The sequence below is a fragment of the Nomascus leucogenys genome, chromosome 7b (genome assembly GCF_006542625.1).
Source record: "Nomascus leucogenys isolate Asia chromosome 7b, Asia_NLE_v1, whole genome shotgun sequence".
Classification (NCBI taxonomy): domain Eukaryota; kingdom Metazoa; phylum Chordata; class Mammalia; order Primates; family Hylobatidae; genus Nomascus; species Nomascus leucogenys.
The window spans coordinates 8,472,627-8,490,721 of record NC_044387.1 but is presented as its reverse complement, the minus strand read 5'-3'; the positions used below and the strand labels follow the sequence as shown (position 1 = coordinate 8,490,721).

Here is an 18,095-nt window from a genome sequence, read left to right as displayed (position 1 = left end):
CTAAGAGCCTTTCCAGGCCCAACTTTGTATGATTCTGTAGCAAGAGAAAAATAGCATGGTTTCCATGTGACCTCTGCTGTCCTCCTGATCACCCCTCCGACCCCTCCCACCTTGGCTCTGCAGGGCTCCCAGAGACCAGGACGGACGCAGCCATGTCAGAGCTGGTGCCTGAGCCCAGGCCTAAGCCAGCGGTGCCCATGAAGCCCATGAGCATCAACTCCAACCTGCTGGGCTACATCGGCATCGACACCATCATCGAGCAGATGCGCAAGAAGACCATGAAGACCGGTTTCGACTTCAACATCATGGTCGTTGGTACGGAAGGCTGTGGGGCTGCTGCAGGCCTGGTGGCGGGCAGCACCAAGGATCCCATTTCTTTCCCCCGAATGGCTGTGACCCTGGCTCTTCTAAGATGAGCTGTTTGTAGAAGGGAGAATTTCACCATGCTGATCACAAAGGCCTAACCCCTGTCTCCCCTTAAGACTAGCTGACCCAGGGGCAGGAGCTTCGGGTGGATGCCAGCCCAGCCCCCCATCACCAGCTGGGTGTACACAGGCAGCCCCTTCACCACTCTGATCCTGCTTTCGGGTTTGTGACATGAGAGAATCAGCAATGTTCTTCCTTACCTCTGAGAGCTGGTGGGAGGATTGGATGAAGGGTGGTCTTATTTCTACTCTTTTGTAGTGCTTTAAAACTTTGAGAGAAGGCTGGGTGTGGTGGCTCACGCCTGTAATCCCAGCACTTTGGAAGGCTGAGGTGGGCAGATCACCTGAGGTCGAGGGTTCGAGACCAGCCTGACCAACATGGAGAAACCCCATCTCTACTAAAAATACAAAATCAGCCAGGTGTGATGGCGTATGCCTGTAATCCCAGCTACTCGGGAGGCTGAAGCAGGAGAATCGCTTGAACCCGGGAGGTGGAGGTTGCGGTGAGCTGAGATCGCGCCATTGCACTCCAGCTTGGGCAACAAGAGCGAAACTCCGCCTCAAAACAAAAAACAAAAAACAAAAAAATTTTGAGAGAATTTCCAGGGATTTGGTCACTGAGTAGCGTCACTGTGTCACAGAATGTAAGAGTAGGAAGGGGCTGGGTGTGGTGGCTCACGCCTGTAATCCCAGCACTTTGGGAGGCCGAGGTGGGTGGATCACCTGAGGACAGGAGTTTGAGACTAGCCTGACCAACATGGTGAAACCCTGTCTCTATTAAAAATACAAAAAAATTAGCTGGGCATGGAGGCGCATGCTTGTAATCCCAGCTACTCAGGAGGCTGAGGCAGGAGAATCACTTGAACCCAGGAGGCAGAGGTTGCAGTGAGCCAAGACCACGCCATTGGACCCCAGCCTGGGCAACAAGAGTGAAACTCCATCTCAAAAAAAAAAAAAAAAATAGTAGGAAGGGACCTTTGCCCCGTCTCAGTGAGATGTACAGTCAGTGCTGAAAAAGGAATCTGGCGTCATCCTTCTGTCCTCTTCCTCCTTCGTCCCCCAATCAGTCATCCAGTCCTGTCCATTTTGCCTCATACATATCTCTTAGGTCTGCCCACTTCTCTCCTCTCTCCTGCTGCCACCCTATACTGAGCTAGGTCTCTTACCTGGCTTGCTGTGGCCACCTGACTCTGTGCTGTCAAAGTGCTGACCTGCAGCAAAATAAGCTCAGCTGGGGCTTGGGCCAGAGTATAAATCATTTGGAAAATCTTGCTATAAAAAATCTCCACTGAGCTAAACAGTGTGCTCAGTGACAAGGTAGATTTCTCTCCTGAGGCAGACTTCTTATCTCAAGAACCGGTAGCAAATGGTTCAGGGACCCTGGTAGCTGGGCCACTATGGGCCACACTTGGAGTGGCACCAACCCTCCTAGCTCTCTCTGTCTCCTTTCCTCTCCAATCCCTTGTCCACCAGTGACCAAATAATCTTCCCACCTTGCAAAACTTATCAAGTCACCCAACTTACTTAAAACTCTGTACTAACTCTCCTTAACCTCAGGGTAAGTTTAAACTCATAGACTGTCCTGATGCTACCTCTTCAGCTCATCTCTGACCGCTTCCCATCTAGCATTCTACTTCTTGCTCGGAACAGGCAGTGCTCCTCCACATGCCATGCCCTCTCCTACCCTAGAGCTTTTGCGTCTGCTGTTCCCTCTGGCTAGAACTCATGACTCTTTTGAAATCAACCTTCCGGTTTCAGCATAATTGCATTTCTCCAGAAGTCTTCCTTAGTCTCAGAGAGACTGGGTTGGATTCCCTTGGCAATGCTGTTTCAATACCCTGCGGCTATTCTCCTTCATAGTGGTTATTGCAACATACTATAATTGTCTGCTTATGTTTTGGTCTCTCACACTAAACAGCTCCTTGAGGGTAAGGATGATGTTTTGTTCACCATAGTACCACCAAATTTTAGGACAACACTTGGCACCTAAGAATAATTGATGAACGAATGCTCTTAGAAAACATCTCAGAGCAAGCTTGGCAAATCCAAGACCCGTGAGCCACTTCTCTCCCCAGTGGTGCGCATGGCAGACTGCTAGTCAGTCATGGCACGTGTTCAGTGCTGAGCCCAGATGTAGCCTTTTTAACATAATGGTCTAGGTGGCTACTACCAGATAATCAGCAGGAATGAGAAGTGCACCTTATTTACCATCCCTGGACTTGTCCAATTGCCTCTCTCCTCACCATCCTATCAGTAAAGAAACCAAGGCATGACTAATCCAAAGGCATTCAGGGAAAACAATGCAGGTGGGTCTGGAACTCTAGGCCCTTGTCCTCTAGCATGGTTCTTTTTCTAATATAATCACAAGAATGCACCAGCCCAGTATTTCTTAGATCTTACTGTCCATAGGACTCTTCTGGAAGCCCAGTTAAAATGCAGATTCAGAATCATAGGTCTGGGGTGGGGCCTGAGATTCTGCATTTCCTACTAGTGTCTGGGCAATGCCAAGGCTGCTTGTCAATTGCAAGTCTTTCTTGTGGGATTCTTGTACGTGTTGAAGTTTGAGAAGCACTGCTCAGACCAGTGGGTTTCTTTCTTTTGAGACAGAGTCTTGCTGTGTTGCCCAGGCTGGAGTACAGTTGCGTGATCCCGGCTCACTACAACCTTCGCCTCCTGGGTTCAAACGATCCTCAGCCTCCTGAGTAGCTGGGACTACAGGCATGTGCCACCCATGCCCAGCTAATTTTTGTATTTTTAGTGGAGACAGGGTTTCGCCACGTTGGCCAGGCTAGTCTCGAACTCCTGGCCTCAAGTGATCTGTCCGCCTCGGCCTTCCAAAGTGCTGGGATTACAGGCATGAGCCACTGCACCTGGCCTGACCAGTGGTTTTCCTTTTTTTTTTTTTTTGAGACGGAGTCTCGCTCTCTCGCCCAGGCTGGAGCGCAGTGGCGTGATCTCGGCTCACTGCAAGCTCCGCCTCCCAGGTTCACGCCATTCTCCTGCCTCATCCTCCTGAGTAGCTGGGACTACAAGCGCCTGCCACCACGCCCAGCTAATTTTTTGTATTTTTTATTTAGAAGAGACGGTGTTTCACCGTGTTAGCCAGGATGGACTCGATCTCCACCTGACCTCATGATCCTCCTGTCTCGGCCTCCCCAAGTGCTGGGATTACAGGTGTGAGCCACCACACCCGGCCTGACCAGTGGTTTTCAAATGCTCTTTAGCTGTGAAACTTTTCCTTGAAATGAAATCTTCTGCAGATATGCATCTGGAAAACAGGTGAAAGGGAGCCATAGCGAAGGAAGTGGATGCAGAGGCCCTGCCTGCCCAGCCTCCTCCTCCTCTCACAGTGCCCTCTCTGGCATGTATCTTCACAGGACACTAAGGCTTCTGGGAGCACAATCTAAAAACCGCTACACTAGAATAAAGAGTGGATATAGAGCCAAGATGTTATTTGGGTTCGAGTTCCTGGTCTTGCATGTATTAGTTATGTTGCTCTGCACATATTTTGTTAGAAGAGGATTCATCTCTCTAGGACCATCTCAACTGAGGATAAAGATAGTTCTGCTCCAGGATCCAGAGGGCTGATATAAAGATGAATTTGGCTAACAAATGTGAATGTACAATATGCACTGTGAGGCAGTATCAGGATGAAAAGTCATTCTATTTTTCCTTTTAGTATCATTAAAAAGTGAAAACCTAAGCAAAAAATGGAATCACAACAAAACAGAAAACCACGACACTAGACGTATGCAGAGGTTGTCCCTTTTCCCAGTGGTCCTGTGGCTCTGGGAAGGAGAGAATATGGAATCCAAGTGATGTTTCCCCAAGGCCCTCTGCGGTGAGGAAGCCATTCCCACCTGCCTGCAATCCCCACTCAGCCTGGCCATCCCCCAGTGACTGGTCAGACAAGGTGTTGGCCTGGATCATGGCTCTAGAATTCTGTAAGCTTATGGGGAAATATTAGGCTCAGGAGGTGGATGCAGAATCTCCCTACCTCCTCCTCCTGCTTTGCTGTAGGCCAGAGTGGACTGGGCAAATCAACGCTGGTCAACACGCTCTTCAAATCTCAAGTGAGCCGCAAGGCCTCCAGCTGGAACCGGGAGGAGAAGATCCCCAAGACAGTGGAGATCAAAGCTATTGGGCATGGTGAGGACCAGGCAGGGACCCCTGTGGTCTTTGTTCAGTGAGTGCCTCTGCTGGAAAGGGGAAAGAATGGGGCTTATTGAAGGATAAGACCAATAAAAGGCAACCTTAAGAAAGAACAGACTTGAGCACTGCACTCTGAAGCAAACTGCTTAGACTGCAGGTTCAGGGAGGAGAGAGCAGGGAGCTCGAATGGACGGAGGTGGGATTTGAGGTGGATGATAAAGTACAGGACTTAGACAGGTAGAAAGAGGTAAGGAGAGGGCAGGTACGGTGGCTCATGCCTATAATCCCAGCACTTCGGGAGGCCAAAGTGGGAGGATCGCTTGAGTCATGGAGTTCGAGACCATCTTGGTCAACACAGTGAAACCCTGTCTCTTTTTTCGTTTGTTTGTTTTTTTGTTTTTTGAGACGGAGTCTTGCTCTGTCTGTCGCCCAGGCTGGAGTGCAGTGGTGCGATCTCGGCTCACTGCAAGCTCCACCTCGCGGGTTCACATCATTCTCCTGCCTCAGCCTCCTGAGTAGCTGGGACTACAGGCACCCGCCACCATGCCCGGCTAATTTTTTTGTATTTTTAGTAGAGATGGGGTTTCATTGTGTTAGCCAGGATGGTCTTGATCTCCTGACCTTGTGATCCGCCTGCCTCGGCTTCCCAAACTGCTGGGGTAACAGGTGTGAGCCACCGCGCCTGGCCCGAAACCCTGTCTCTTAAAAAAAAAATTAGCTGGGTATGAGGGTGCATACTTGTAGTCCTAGCTGTTGGGGAGGCTGAGGCGAGAGCATCACTTGAGCCAGGGAGTTCGAGGCTACAGTGAGCTGTGATCGCATCACTGCACTCTAGCCTGGGTGACAGAGTGAGACCCTGTCTCTTAAAAAAAAATAAAAGAAGAAGAAAAAGAAATGAGTAGAGAGGGTATTCCAGATTCCAGGTACAGGCAACAGCATAAGCCATGATATCGAGATGGAGAAGACCCTAAATTTGACTTTTCCAATAACTGATCCTGAAGAAGAGGCCTGGGTCTCCCTAGCTAGCAGGCTGCCAGGTACCTGGGGTCAGCTGTAGGACTGACCTCTCTGGTACATTTTCTTTTCACCCCCAGTGATAGAGGAAGGCGGTGTCAAAATGAAGCTGACCGTCATCGACACCCCAGGCTTTGGAGACCAAATCAACAATGAAAACTGGTATCTGTCTGCCTCTGAGATCTTTGCCCTAAAGACTCTGCTGGGAAGATCCTTACTATGGTGCAGATTCATTCACATTGAGAACCATCTGCACCCTCCATGCTCTGTAGTTCCCGACAGCCCAGGCAAGGGCCCCTGGGGAGCTCCACCCCTGCTAACTAACCATCCAGGAAAGCCATCGGTGCGGGGGCTGAGGGGGAATCCGGCAGCAGGTGTCCTAGGCCCACCAGGGAATGACATGAATGTAAGGAGATTGCTACCAGATCATGCCTAAGCTGAGCCCTAGGTCTTGTTCTTCTGATGCATCTATCTACTTTCCCTCCCCACCAGCTGGGAGCCCATTGAGAAGTACATCAATGAGCAGTACGAGAAGTTCCTGAAGGAGGAGGTGAACATCGCCAGGAAGAAACGCATCCCTGACACTCGTGTCCACTGTTGCCTTTACTTCATCTCCCCCACGGGACACTCGTATGTACCAACCCTACCCCTATTGCCAGGCCCGGTCTGGTTCCCATCATCTGTGCCCATTCTGGATTGGATGATCCATACGTTGACTCAGCTAGGGAAGGCCAGATGGGCTGGAACATAGTCATGGCCCATGACCTTGGGATTCCCCAGACTTTCCACGAGGAAGTCTGACTTTCTTGCTAGGTTAAAGCTGTCCAACATCAGCCACCAATATCTGCCCACTGGTGTCCCAGCAGCATGGCACAACTGTATCAGCAAAGAGGACTTGGTGAATGTGAGCAGAGGGCACTTCATTTATTCACCAAATACCTGCTTTGGAAAAGAATTGGAGTTGTGGGGAGCAGCAAGAAGGGTGAAATAGGGCAGGGCAGGGCTCCTGGATTGGGGCTGGTGTTTGGAGGGTAGGGACCCAGCTGTAGACATTTAGAAGGTACCAGCCTGGAGTGAGGCATTGTGTGTCCAGAGATGAAGGCCAACCATTGTCATGAAGTACTGTCTGATAGGCAGAATAAGACACACACAAGCGTGTTGGAAACTCTGATTGTGAGTGACAGGTGGGCCCCATGAAGGAAGTGCTGGGAAGAGGCAGAGGATGGAGATCCCAGGGGGCAGGCCAGAAACCTTCCTGCAGAGACTGGGGGAGGGGGTCCCATAACATTACTAAGCCCAGCTGCTGGGCCAGAGTTAAGCTCTTCAGAGGATGGCACAAGCAAGGTAGGCCCCAAATTTTCTAGGAACCAGGCAGTGGTGGTAGGGGGAGGAGAGAGATGAAATAAGACCCCTGGGCTAGGCCCAGGAGCTCAACAGAAGGCTAGTTTTATCCCTCCCTAGGCTTCAACCTCCTGGTCAGAATGAACCATCAGACAGCCTGACTTAATGAGTCCCTGAGATTGCAAAATAGAGCCAAGTTGGGGTCTCAGAGCCTGAGGTAGGATGGGGGCATAGAATGTCAGATTGTGGGAAGGGCAAGGCCTCCAGCTTGGCCTTGCAGGACTAACTCTGGGAGCTAGGAGGAGACCTGTCAAGAAGTAGTCTGATAGGCAGAACAAGACATACACACTAGGCACGGTGGCTCTTGCCTATAATCCCAGCAGTTTGGGAAGCCGAGGCAGGAAGATTGCTTGAGTCCAGGAGTTCAAGACCAGCCTGGGCAACATGGCAAAACACTGTCTCTACACAAAATTTAAAAATTAGCCAGACATGGTGGTGTGCAACTGTGGTCCCAGCTCCTCTGGAGGCTGAGGTGTGAGGATTGCTTGAGCCCTGGAGGTCCAGGCTGCAGTGAGCCAATGACCATATCACTGCACTCCAGCCTGGGTGACAAAGTGAGACCCTGTCTCAAAAAAAAAAAAAAAAAAAAAAAAGACACAGTGTTGTTTTTTTGGTTGTTGTTTATTTTTTGTTTTTGAGACAGACAAAAAAGGAAAAAAGACACACATGCACAAGGACATATGAGTAGAGAAAATAGTCTACAGATGCTCCCAGGAGAAAGAAATCCCTGAGTCAGAAAAGATGTCATGAAGCGGTGGTTTGAAGGGGGCTTAAAGAGAGGCAGGATCTGCATGGGGACTGAAGAAGAAAAAGGCAGGTGTTGAGGCTGCTCTGCAGACGGCAAGGCAGTGGGGCTGTGTCGGCGAGGAGAGGTAGCAGCCTCTTGGCCTCAGCCAGATGCCCAGCCCAGTCCTCTTCTGTGGGTGTCCTGGAGTGGTGGCGGTGGCCGAGTTGGGGAGGGCAAGGTGGCTCTGATGATCCCGCCTTTTCTGTGCCCCAGCTTACGACCTCTGGATCTCGAGTTCATGAAACACCTCAGCAAGGTTGTGAACATCATCCCTGTCATTGCTAAGGCTGACACCATGACCCTGGAGGAGAAGTCTGAATTCAAGCAAAGGGTGAGAAGGCCCCCTGTCTTCTTTTCCCGTTCCCATCCCCTCCTTTCTTTCTGCTGGGTTCAGGCCATCTCCTAGCCCTCATCATTCTGCCTTCACCCCCACCCTCAACCCTCCCCCAATTCTCCACCCCAGCCCCCTTCTTAACCATTCAAGAGGCTGAGGTTGGTGGTATCTGGGGACTATGATGAAGAAAAGATGGTGCAGCTCCGGGCTGCCTTCTTCCCGCCCTCCAAACCTACCTGTGAAGACCACTGAATACATGTATCACTGTGAACATAAGAAATCACTCCTCAAACATTAGCCTAATTGAAGGACTAGACTAATTAGTGAGTCAACTGGCCACTAGTCCTCACTGGTATCTTCTCTTTTTTTTTTTCTGGAGTCTCTCTGTGTCGCCCAGGCTGGAGTGCAGTGGCGTGATCTCGGCTCACTGCAAGCTCCGCCTTCTGGGTTCACGCCATTCTCCTGCCTCAGCCTCCTGAGTAGCTGGGACTACAGGCACCCACCACCACGCCTGGCTAATTTTGTTTTTTTTCTTTTTAGTAGAGATGGGGTTTCACCGTGTTAGCCAGGATGGTCTCGGCTAGTGTCGATCTCCTGACCTCATGATCTACCCACCTCGGCCTCCCAAAGTGCTGGGATTACAGGCGTGAGCCACTGTGCCCAGCCCTCACTGGCATGTTCTATAAGCTCAGCCCTGTGCTGGATGTACAGGGTTGGGGAGGGGGGATTTGAGAGAAATGAAAAGACAATTGCTGCCTTTAAGAAACTTACAATCCGGTTGGGCACGGTGGCTCACGCCTGCAATCCCAGCACTTTGGGAGGCAGAGGCAGGCGAATCACAAGGTCAGGAGATCGAGACCATCCTGGCTAACATGGTGAAACCCAGTCTCTACTAAAAATACAAAAAAATTAGCTGGGCGTGGTGGCGGGTGCCTGTACTCCCAGCTACTCGGGAGGCTGAGGCAGGAGAATGGTGTGAACCCAGGAGATGGTGCTTGCAGTGGGCTGAGATCGTGCCACTGCACTCTAGCCTGGGAGACAAAGCGACACTCCGTCCGCGCCCCCCAAAAAAAAGAAATGAGCCAGGCGTGGTGGCTCACACCTGTAATCCCAGCACTTTGGGAGGCTGAGGCGGGTGGATCACGAGGTCAGGAGATCAAGACCACGGTGAAACCCCGTCTCTACTAAAAATGCAAAAAAAAATTAGCTGGGCGCAGTGGCAGGCGCCTGTAGTCCCAGCTACTCAGGAGGCTGAGGCAGGAGAATGGTGTGAACCCGGGAGGTGGAGCTTGCAGTGAGCCGAGATCACGCCACTGCACTCCAGCCTGGGGGACAGGGCGAGACTCTGTCTCAAAAAAAAAAAAAAGAAAAGAAACTTACAATTGGCTGGGGGCGGTGGCTCACGCCTGTAATCCCAGCACTTTGGGAGGCCAAGGGAGGTGGATCATCTAAGGTTAGGAGTTCGAGACCAGCCTGGCCAACATGGTGAAACCCCATTTCTACTAAAAATACAAAAATTAGCTGGGCATGGCATATGCCTGTAATCCCAGCTACTAGGGAGGCTGAAGCAGGAGAATCACTGGAACCCTGGAGGTGGAGGTTGTAGTGAGCCAAGATCGCACCACTGTACTCCAGCCTGGGCGACAGAGCAAGACTCTGTCTCAAACAAACAAACAAACAAAACTTACAATCAAATAGAACAATGAAGAGGTCCTGGATGGTTTCCTGGAGAAGGCAAGACTTAAGTCGACCTTGAAAGAGGGCAAACAGTCTCGGAGTAGGGGGAGCCTCACCTTTCTTCCTTCCAATCAGGAATATAACATGCAGGGGTCTGAGCACTCCCCAGTGGGCTCAGCTGTGCTGCTTGTGTAAATCCCAGTCTCGCAGACTCCGAGATGAGCAAGCTGGTTGTGGGGTGCCTGGGACCTGAAGTTGCACCTCCTGGCCTCTTCCTCCTCTCAGGCTAGGTTGTAATTGTATAGCTGGGGCTTGCATTTATTCACCATCTTCCTGCTGCTCAGGGTCTCAGAGTTCAGAGATGACTGGATTATCCAAGGCTGGATTTGGCTCTCTGACCTCAGCTCATGCACACAGGTGCACACAGCCCTCTTTTCCATTACTCTGACACTTGACTACCTTGTTTCTTTTCCTCGCCTCTAGGTTCGCAAGGAGCTTGAAGTAAATGGCATTGAATTCTACCCCCAGAAGGAATTTGATGAGGATTTGGAGGATAAGACGGAGAATGACAAAATCAGGGTGGGTGCCTGGGGCACTGCTGCTCCACTGATGCCCCCTTGGGACCTCTGGGATGTGTATCGTGCACGTCCTCTGTCTTTTCCCTTTCTGTACTCCCCCCAACCTTGCCTGACCCAGACCAGAAGTGACATAGGGGGATGGGGAGGACTATGGCCCTGGACTGTGAACCCACAGAAGGGCTCCCTGTACCCAGAAAGCCTTCTATCCCCAGACCACACAAAAAAGCCTTTTCCCCCACAAGGTCTGGCAAAAACAGTATGTGGGGTGATGGGAGGGGCAGCAGGCAGAAAGAGCATCAGGCTGGGGTCCAGGAGGATCTATGCTGTGGTCAGACCCTGCCTTAGTTTCCCCTCTATGAAATGCAGGGGTTAGACTAAGTGAGTGGCTTATAGGCTTTCCCCCGCTACAATAACTTAAAAAAATTAAATTGGCTGGGCGTGGTGGCTCATGCCTGTATCCCAGCACTTTGGGAGGCCTAGGTGGGAGAATCGCTTGAGCCCAGGAGTTCACGACCAGCCTGGGCAACATGGCAAAAACTTATCTCTACAAAAACTGCAAAAATTAGCCAGGCATGGTGGTGCATGCCTGTAATGCCAGCTACTCAGGAGGCTGAGGCAGGAGAATTGCTTGAACCCAGGAGGTGGAGGTTGCAGTGAGTTGAAATCATGCCATTGCACTCCAGCCTGGGCAACAAGAGCGAAACTCTGTCTCAAAAAAGAAAGTACAAAGCGCTCTGCAGCTGAAGGAGAGCTGATTTCCTGAGGTTAACCAGTGAGGCAGTGGTACAATTGGGACTAGACCCAGGACTCTTGAATCTCAGTCAGGTGCTCTTTTCATGAGACTGAGCCTTGCCCTTGCTATCAGTAGTATCTCTGAATGAGCATCAGAAGTGTGTGGTTCAAGGCTAGAGGACCATATGCCGTCCTGCTCCTGAATGTCCAGGTTGTTGGAGGATGATGGTGCACATGTGTCTGGTTTGTTTCTGCCCCATACAGCAGGAGAGCATGCCTTTTGCTGTGGTGGGAAGTGACAAGGAGTATCAAGTGAATGGCAAGAGGGTCCTCGGTCGAAAAACTCCATGGGGGATCATCGAAGGTAATTCACTGCATCTTCTGGAAGAACTGGTTGCTGATCAGTTATTCAGTCACCATTTATTAAGCATCTATAGATCAAGGCACTGTCTCAGGACATATGAAATGAATGCCAGCCAGATTCTGCCCATAAGGAGCTTACAGTCTCATTGAAAGGCAATGCTTACAGGCAGGAGTAACAAGAGACTGATTTAGCACCTGACTGGGTGGCACTGACTTGGCGTATCAAAGGAGTTCAGAACACGGAGAGATTAGTAAGGCCTGGAAAAACTGGAGAAAGGTTTTCATAGGAAGGGGGATGTGATCTGACAAACTGCCGGAGGTTGTTCAGGTGTTGCCATTTCCATTTTATTATGAATGGATGTGACCTTGGGCGGGTCTTGATGATTCTGAAAGTGGTCAAAGAATCACTTTAATGATTTCATTCAATATGATAACCCTATGAAGGGAGGAGAGCGGGTGCTCCTGTTCTCAGAGTATAAGCTACCGAAGCACCGGAAGCTCAGGTTGAAAGCCTTGTCCAAAGTCACATAACTTGTTAGTGGTGAAACTTGATTTCAGACTCAGATTTTTTTTTTTTTTTTTTTTTTTTTTTTTTTGAGACGGAGTCTCACTCTGTCATCCAGGCTGGAGTGCAGTGGCGCAATCTCAGCTCACTGCAACCTCTGCCTCCCAGGTTCAAGTAATTCTTCTGCCTTAGCCTCCCAAGTATCTGGGACTACAGGTACGGACCCTGATTTTTGTATTTTTTATTTAGCCCAAAAAATTAGCCCAGCTAATTTTTGTATTTTTCGTAGAGATGCAGTTTTGTCATCTTGATCAGGCTGGTCTTGAACTCCTGACCTCAGGTGATCCATCTGCCTTGGCCTCCCAAAGTGCTGGGATTACAGGTGTGAACCACCATGCCTGGCGATTTAATTTTTATTTTTAATAGAGGTGGGGTCTCACTATGTTACCCAGGCTGATCTCAAACTCCTGGGCTCAAGTAATCCTCCTACCTTGACCTCCCAAAGTGCTGGGATTACAGGCATGAGCCACGGCGCCCGGCCCCATGTCTTAATCCTCATTCTGTTCCAACAGTGTTTGGCCAGTGATTTGCAAATACTAGGTATTCAATATATGTTGAATTGGATTTGTCATGTAGTGCATGACCTTTTTAAAACGGCTCAATATTATTTTCTCTGTGTTACTTCCAATCGGATTATAAGCTTCTGAAGAATGGGAAGTGTATCTTAGGCCTTGGCCAGTTTCTCAGACTTAGTATTAGTTTTCTCTTCTATAAAACGGTAAAAATTATAGTCCCTCTTGGCTATTATTCCACAGCATCTAGAAGGATGTTGTGCCCATTTGTAGCTGCTTAATAAATATTTGTTCAATGAATCAAATCCAGTACACCCAAGTGAGCAATGGTTACAAAAAATAACCTGTCCCATAGCTTTCTCCTAAATGCCTCTGTGACCCAAACAGAAGTTCACCTCCTGGGTGTTGCTGTATTAATGAACTGACTACCTGTTTTGCTCTGTTTTGTTTTGTTCATAGTGGAAAACCTCAACCACTGTGAGTTTGCCCTGCTTCGAGATTTTGTCATCAGGTAAGATGTCTCCCCTCCAGCTGTCTAGATAGCAGGTTGAATTATTTGGGGTCAGGGTCTATCTGTTCAGATTCACCTCCTGCATCTCCAGGTCTCTCTGACAGAGCTTTCTGCCCCAGTTCCAGCTCCTGTTGCAAAATGGAAGGGGCTGTAGAAGAATCCTTAGCTCCGGGGAGTGGATCTCATTCACTGGGTCCAGTCCCTCGAAGTGATGTGTGTCACCGCCTCCTCTTCCTGCCCCTAATTGCAGCCCTCTTCTTCTCACCCTGTGTCCTCTAGGACCCACCTCCAGGACCTCAAGGAAGTGACACACAACATCCACTATGAGACTTACAGGGCCAAGCGGCTCAATGACAATGGAGGCCTCCCTCCGGTGAGCGTGGACACAGAGGAAAGCCACGACAGTAACCCATGACGACCACTTCTCTGTGTCATCACACATACCCACTTCACACACACACATCCCAAATACCACCACCAACCACCTTCTTCCTCTCAACTCTGTCCCACAGGCCTGTCTGGTATTTGTGGAGCATCTTGTCTATGTTTGTGTGTGTGTGTATGTGTGTGTGTGTGTGTTGTGTGTGTTGTGTGTGTGTGACAGAGAGGGAGCGAGAGAGCCTGTGTGTGTGCATGCAGGGGTGAGGTATTTTCACTGCCCTCCCTGGAGAGTCCCTTGTAAATTTGGCTCCTCCATGCCTGTCCATTATCTGTCTCCTTTCCTTGTGTCCCAAAACAAAGCTGTTTGCCTCACTCAGGAGATCTGGGAGAGGTTTCATTTAAAAATGTTGGGAGCAGGTGAGCCACAGGCAACTCTTCTCTCGGAACCTGCACACAAACTGGGGCTATAGAGATTCTCCAAGGACAGATGGCGGTGGAGCTAGACCTGAGTAGGAGGCAGGGAGTTCAGGACAACCCTCCCTGTAAGTTGGGGGTGGTCTGGGGGTAAGGCTGGGGCTTCCTGGGAAAAGGAAGGCCATGAGAAGGCAGAGAAGTAGGCCAGAGCTGGCTTCTTGCAGAAAGCATCAGTGCCTACAAGTGGAGCTCCACCCTTCAGTCTGTGTCGTGTTCAGTGTCACCAAGCTACCACCTGTCACCAGGGCCTACTGCTGCTCTCCACTCAACTGGCCTCTGCTGCCAGGCCAGTGCCTGTCTCTGCTTCCGACTTTGTCTTCTTTCTCCCTTTCCCTCCTTCCCTCATACATTGCTTTCTCTCCCTCTCCTGCCTGTCTCTGACATCTCTCACTTCCTTTTAGATGAATCTACTTTAGGTTCATTCCTATATTTAGCATTTATGCCCAGTCTACTTCCAGAAATGACTTTAGGTTGCCTTCACATAAAATCACAAAAGTACAGGACAGTACAAACTGAGATTGCCAGAGAAATTTGGGCCAAAGAAAGGAATAGGAAAGAAAGTTTCTGTAGTCAAGCACCGGAACAGGCCCTGAGCTCACAGGCAGCCAGCGTAAAGAGGGAAACAGTTCCCAGTGTCCAGTTAAAGGAAGCACACATGCTAGTCATGTGAGACAACCTTTTATGCGGACGTCAGGTTCTAGAACTAATTCTAAAGAAGTATCAGAAACAATATACATTATTTGTCTTTCTTAGTAATTTGGCTTCAAAGACAAATTTTTGACCACACCTCCCTTTTTCTCCGTCAGACTTCTCTCCCTTCTAAGCAGGCTTCTCTGTTGCTCCATTTGCCTCATACATACTTGACCTCTCTTTTCTATTCCCCATCACTTTTGTGCTGAAGCTAATTACATTTATGTCTGTCTTTCTCTACTTTTCCCTAATTCCCTCTCCTCCTGACTCCTATAGACATTCCCAATGATACCCACCCTCATACATTTAGGCTTTTCTTGCCTTTCCCTGAAGCCCTGTATTTATTAATGCATATATTTCACCTGCTTGTTGTACAAGTAAGTTACTCTTTTCCTTTAATCTGTAAGATTCATGAAATTCGGGGCCGGGGAAACAGTTTAGCCTTAGGGAAGGGAAAACACCAAGTGAAACTGTTTACAATAACCTCATACAACCTCCTGTCCCATCTCCTGGTTCAGCGTAGGTGTTTCACTCGTCCTCTATGATTCCCAGCACTTATAATCCCAGTCTTTTATCACTCAGGTGCTAGGAAAAAAACATAGACTCAAGACCCAAGATTCAATGGACCAGGAGAAAGCCGGGGGTGGGGGGGGTGATCAGGTCACCAGTGACCCCAAACCTATGGTCTCGGTCTTTCCTGGAGGCTGCCAACCCAGCTCTCATCCTCCCTTGCTCACAAAGTTATAGGGTAGGCACCTGTCAGGATAGAACAGCAGCAGCGCTACAGCCCAGAGGTTATACATTTCAACAGAACAGGGATGCTTGGCTGCTGTAGAAGCAGTCCTGCATGGAGACCTTGGATCAGCAGGGGAAGATCTATGGGCATGGGAGGTGGGCGTTGGAAAGGCTGAGTAGGAATGGTGCCTGGCACCCCTGAACCATGATCTCAGCCTCCCTGGAGAAGGTATTTTATATGTCTGCCGCCAGCTGCTGGTCTCCACACCCTCAACCGTTCTCAACCCTCCTGCAGGGAGAAGGCCTCCTGGGCACTGTCCTTCCACCTGCGCCAGCCACCCCCTGCCCCACTGCTGAATGAAGGCCATTTCAAGCGCTGCTTCTCCCTCCATTCCTCTCAGCTGTTATTGCTGCAGGGCCAAGCCCTTTTTAGTGCTGTGCTAGTCCAGCTCACCACCACAGCCCCTCTCAGCCCTCACTAGGTGGGAGGTGCCAGCTGCCTCATTAGGACAGTTGCATCCTCCATTTATCCAAACCACTCCTCTCCTCCCAGTGGAGTGGGGTTCTGCCAGCACTGCCCTACTGCATCATCTGTGTCAGCCGGTCCTAGCCCATCTGCAGGGTGAAAGAACTCATCAAGAGCTCCTTCTGCCCTTGTAAGCCCATCCCAGCTACTTGTAACCATCTCTAAGGGCAATGGCATTGCTCCCTACCCATTCATCTGCATGAGCTACTCTTGGCTTCCTTAAAGGATCAAGAAAGCAATTTTTCTGCTTACTAGATTCATTGAGATCAGCTGTGTGAGCCCCAAAGTGGGACAAGGGTGTCTCCTTCATTACTTAAAGGTATTCATGAGGGTGGGTCACTACAGATGCTGGGGAGCAAGGGCTAGGATCACTTTTTAAAAAATCACCACTTGTGGCTGGCCCAGAGTGCGGTTGTACATCCTCCCCACCTCATAACGCAGCCACTGAGGAAGAGTGGTTTTCCTAAGAAGACATTGCTGGAATTGACTTTCTTCTGTCCAAACAAGCAAAAACTAAACACACACACAAACCCCCAGAAACCCACAATACGTACCCGCTAAGGAAAAACTAGCACCCTTCTGTCCACTCAGCAATAAGAGGGATCTCTTCCCACCTACCCTACCTACTCCTACCCCCAACCCCCTTCCCCATTAATGTGAGTAATGAATTAGCCTGACCACAGGTGGTCACTGTAGGCTAATGGAAAATACCCAAGGGAGGGCAAAGCCCCCCATCAGATGCATGAATGTTTGCGAATGTTGACTGCCACTGCCCCATACACTGTGTCTTTATAGAATTCCCCTTTGCCCACCCTCTCCCTGTCTCCACCTGGACACAACTTGCTCAAAGGCTGGTGACTTGTGGGCCATTCATCTACAACCAAGTCCTGATGGAGCAAGAGGCCCACGCCTAGGGGATGCAAGAACAACCCATTTCTTAAATGTTACCAGTCCCAGCCAATCTTATGGTGACATTACAGTTAAATTTCCCAATTGAAAACAAGCAAACAGACACTCAAACTGGTCCTGTAATTGTTGCTAGACTTTATGTGTTGTACAACTAAACATTGCTGTTTGAACAGTAACTGCCTGGCCTGTCTTATTTGTGCTTCTTGACCAAATCAGCCATTATGTCATCTCATCCATGTGTGGAGGGTGAGACTCTCTTGGTAAGAAATAGCCACAGATACCAGAGATGAAAACACTTTGTGAGGTCAGTTCATCTTCAGTTGGCGTGAGGTCGGGCCTCAGTCATTATTTTCTAGTGTTTCATATCCAAAGTGAGTAATGGATGGGAGGTTGAGGTGGGAAGATGGCTTGAGCATGGGAGGTTGGAGGTGCAGTGAGCTGAGATCATTCCTGACAGGACCAACCCAAGTCCATACCTAAAGGCAGGGGGCTAAGGGGGCAGGTGGGGTCGGGAGGCCACTCACCCTTCGCGCTCCGAGCCAATTCTCAGGGCCCGCCCCTTTCTCAGTGGGGGCCTCTACCCTGACTCCGCCCCCCTGCACTGCCCCGTCACGTGACCGGCTTTCGCTCCTCCTCCTCCTCCTCCTCCTCCTTACGTCATAATCTCCGCCCTCCCCTTCAGAGACGTGCCCCAGGGCTCGGCGCAGGTCCCGCCCTTTTCCATCTGCGGGGCGGCCGGAGGCCCGAAGCAAGATGGCTGTGAATCAGAGCCACACCGAGAACCGCCGCGGGGCCCTCATCCCTAACGGTGAAAGGTGCCTGAGGGGAAGCACGGCGTGCTGTCGGAGGAGAGGAGACAAATGGGATAGACATGGCGGCTCGCAAACTCTCAGCGAGTCAGGGACTTTGCCGCCTTTTTTGGGCGCGGCGCTCTCAGCTCCGCCCCTGACCGTTGGGAGTGCGCGCCCCCCACTGGTGTTCCGGCATGTGGAGGTGGCGGAGGCCTGAACGCGTGGCCTCGCGTGTTTGAGGGGCGGGGGTGGGAATGCGCCTCTAAAGGGCGCTGGGCCCAGACGCGTGTCTCCTCAGGGCGGGGTGGGGAGGGGGTGCGAGACTCGTGTCTCCTTCGAAGAAAGGCCGGAGCTGACCGGCGGTCGTGAGCAGCCGGGGGCCTTCGGTGGCAGCGCGGCTGCCCTTCGGTGCCTGCGACTTTGTTGGATGAGGACAGGTACTGGGTGTGTATCTCCTTCTACTCCCACGAACAAGGTGTCGCACTTTGGTAAGAGGGATGAGGAGGTGGAGTGTGGATCATTCTGGAAAGATCTCAAA

At 50.4% G+C, this 18,095-nt stretch overlaps 2 protein-coding genes across 5 annotated transcripts in view; both read left to right on the top strand.

Annotated features, from left to right (window-relative positions):
* SEPTIN3 (septin 3) overlaps positions 1–16,942 on the top strand; it is a 37,565-nt gene extending 20,623 nt beyond the window's left edge. For 3 of the 4 annotated variants that reach the window (XM_030815449.1, XM_030815446.1, XM_030815447.1), the window contains exons 2-11: positions 124–315; positions 4,446–4,574; positions 5,672–5,753; positions 6,084–6,221; positions 7,993–8,110; positions 10,274–10,369; positions 11,365–11,464; positions 13,000–13,051; positions 13,331–13,424; positions 15,627–16,942. In XM_030815449.1, the coding sequence (XP_030671309.1) occupies positions 124–315; positions 4,446–4,574; positions 5,672–5,753; positions 6,084–6,221; positions 7,993–8,110; positions 10,274–10,369; positions 11,365–11,464; positions 13,000–13,051; positions 13,331–13,424; positions 15,627–15,692 (1,067 nt within the window). In that variant the 3' untranslated portion in view covers positions 15,693–16,942. The remainder of the gene's footprint in view (positions 1–123; positions 316–4,445; positions 4,575–5,671; positions 5,754–6,083; positions 6,222–7,992; positions 8,111–10,273; positions 10,370–11,364; positions 11,465–12,999; positions 13,052–13,330; positions 13,425–15,626) is intronic. The other variant, XM_030815448.1, reaches the window with a different exon arrangement.
* A 577-nt stretch (positions 16,943–17,519) lies between these two features.
* WBP2NL (WBP2 N-terminal like) overlaps positions 17,520–18,095 on the top strand; it is a 29,292-nt gene continuing 28,716 nt past the window's right edge. The window contains exon 1 of the mRNA XM_030815444.1: positions 17,520–17,581. Coding sequence (XP_030671304.1) covers positions 17,520–17,581 — 62 coding nt within the window. The remainder of the gene's footprint in view (positions 17,582–18,095) is intronic.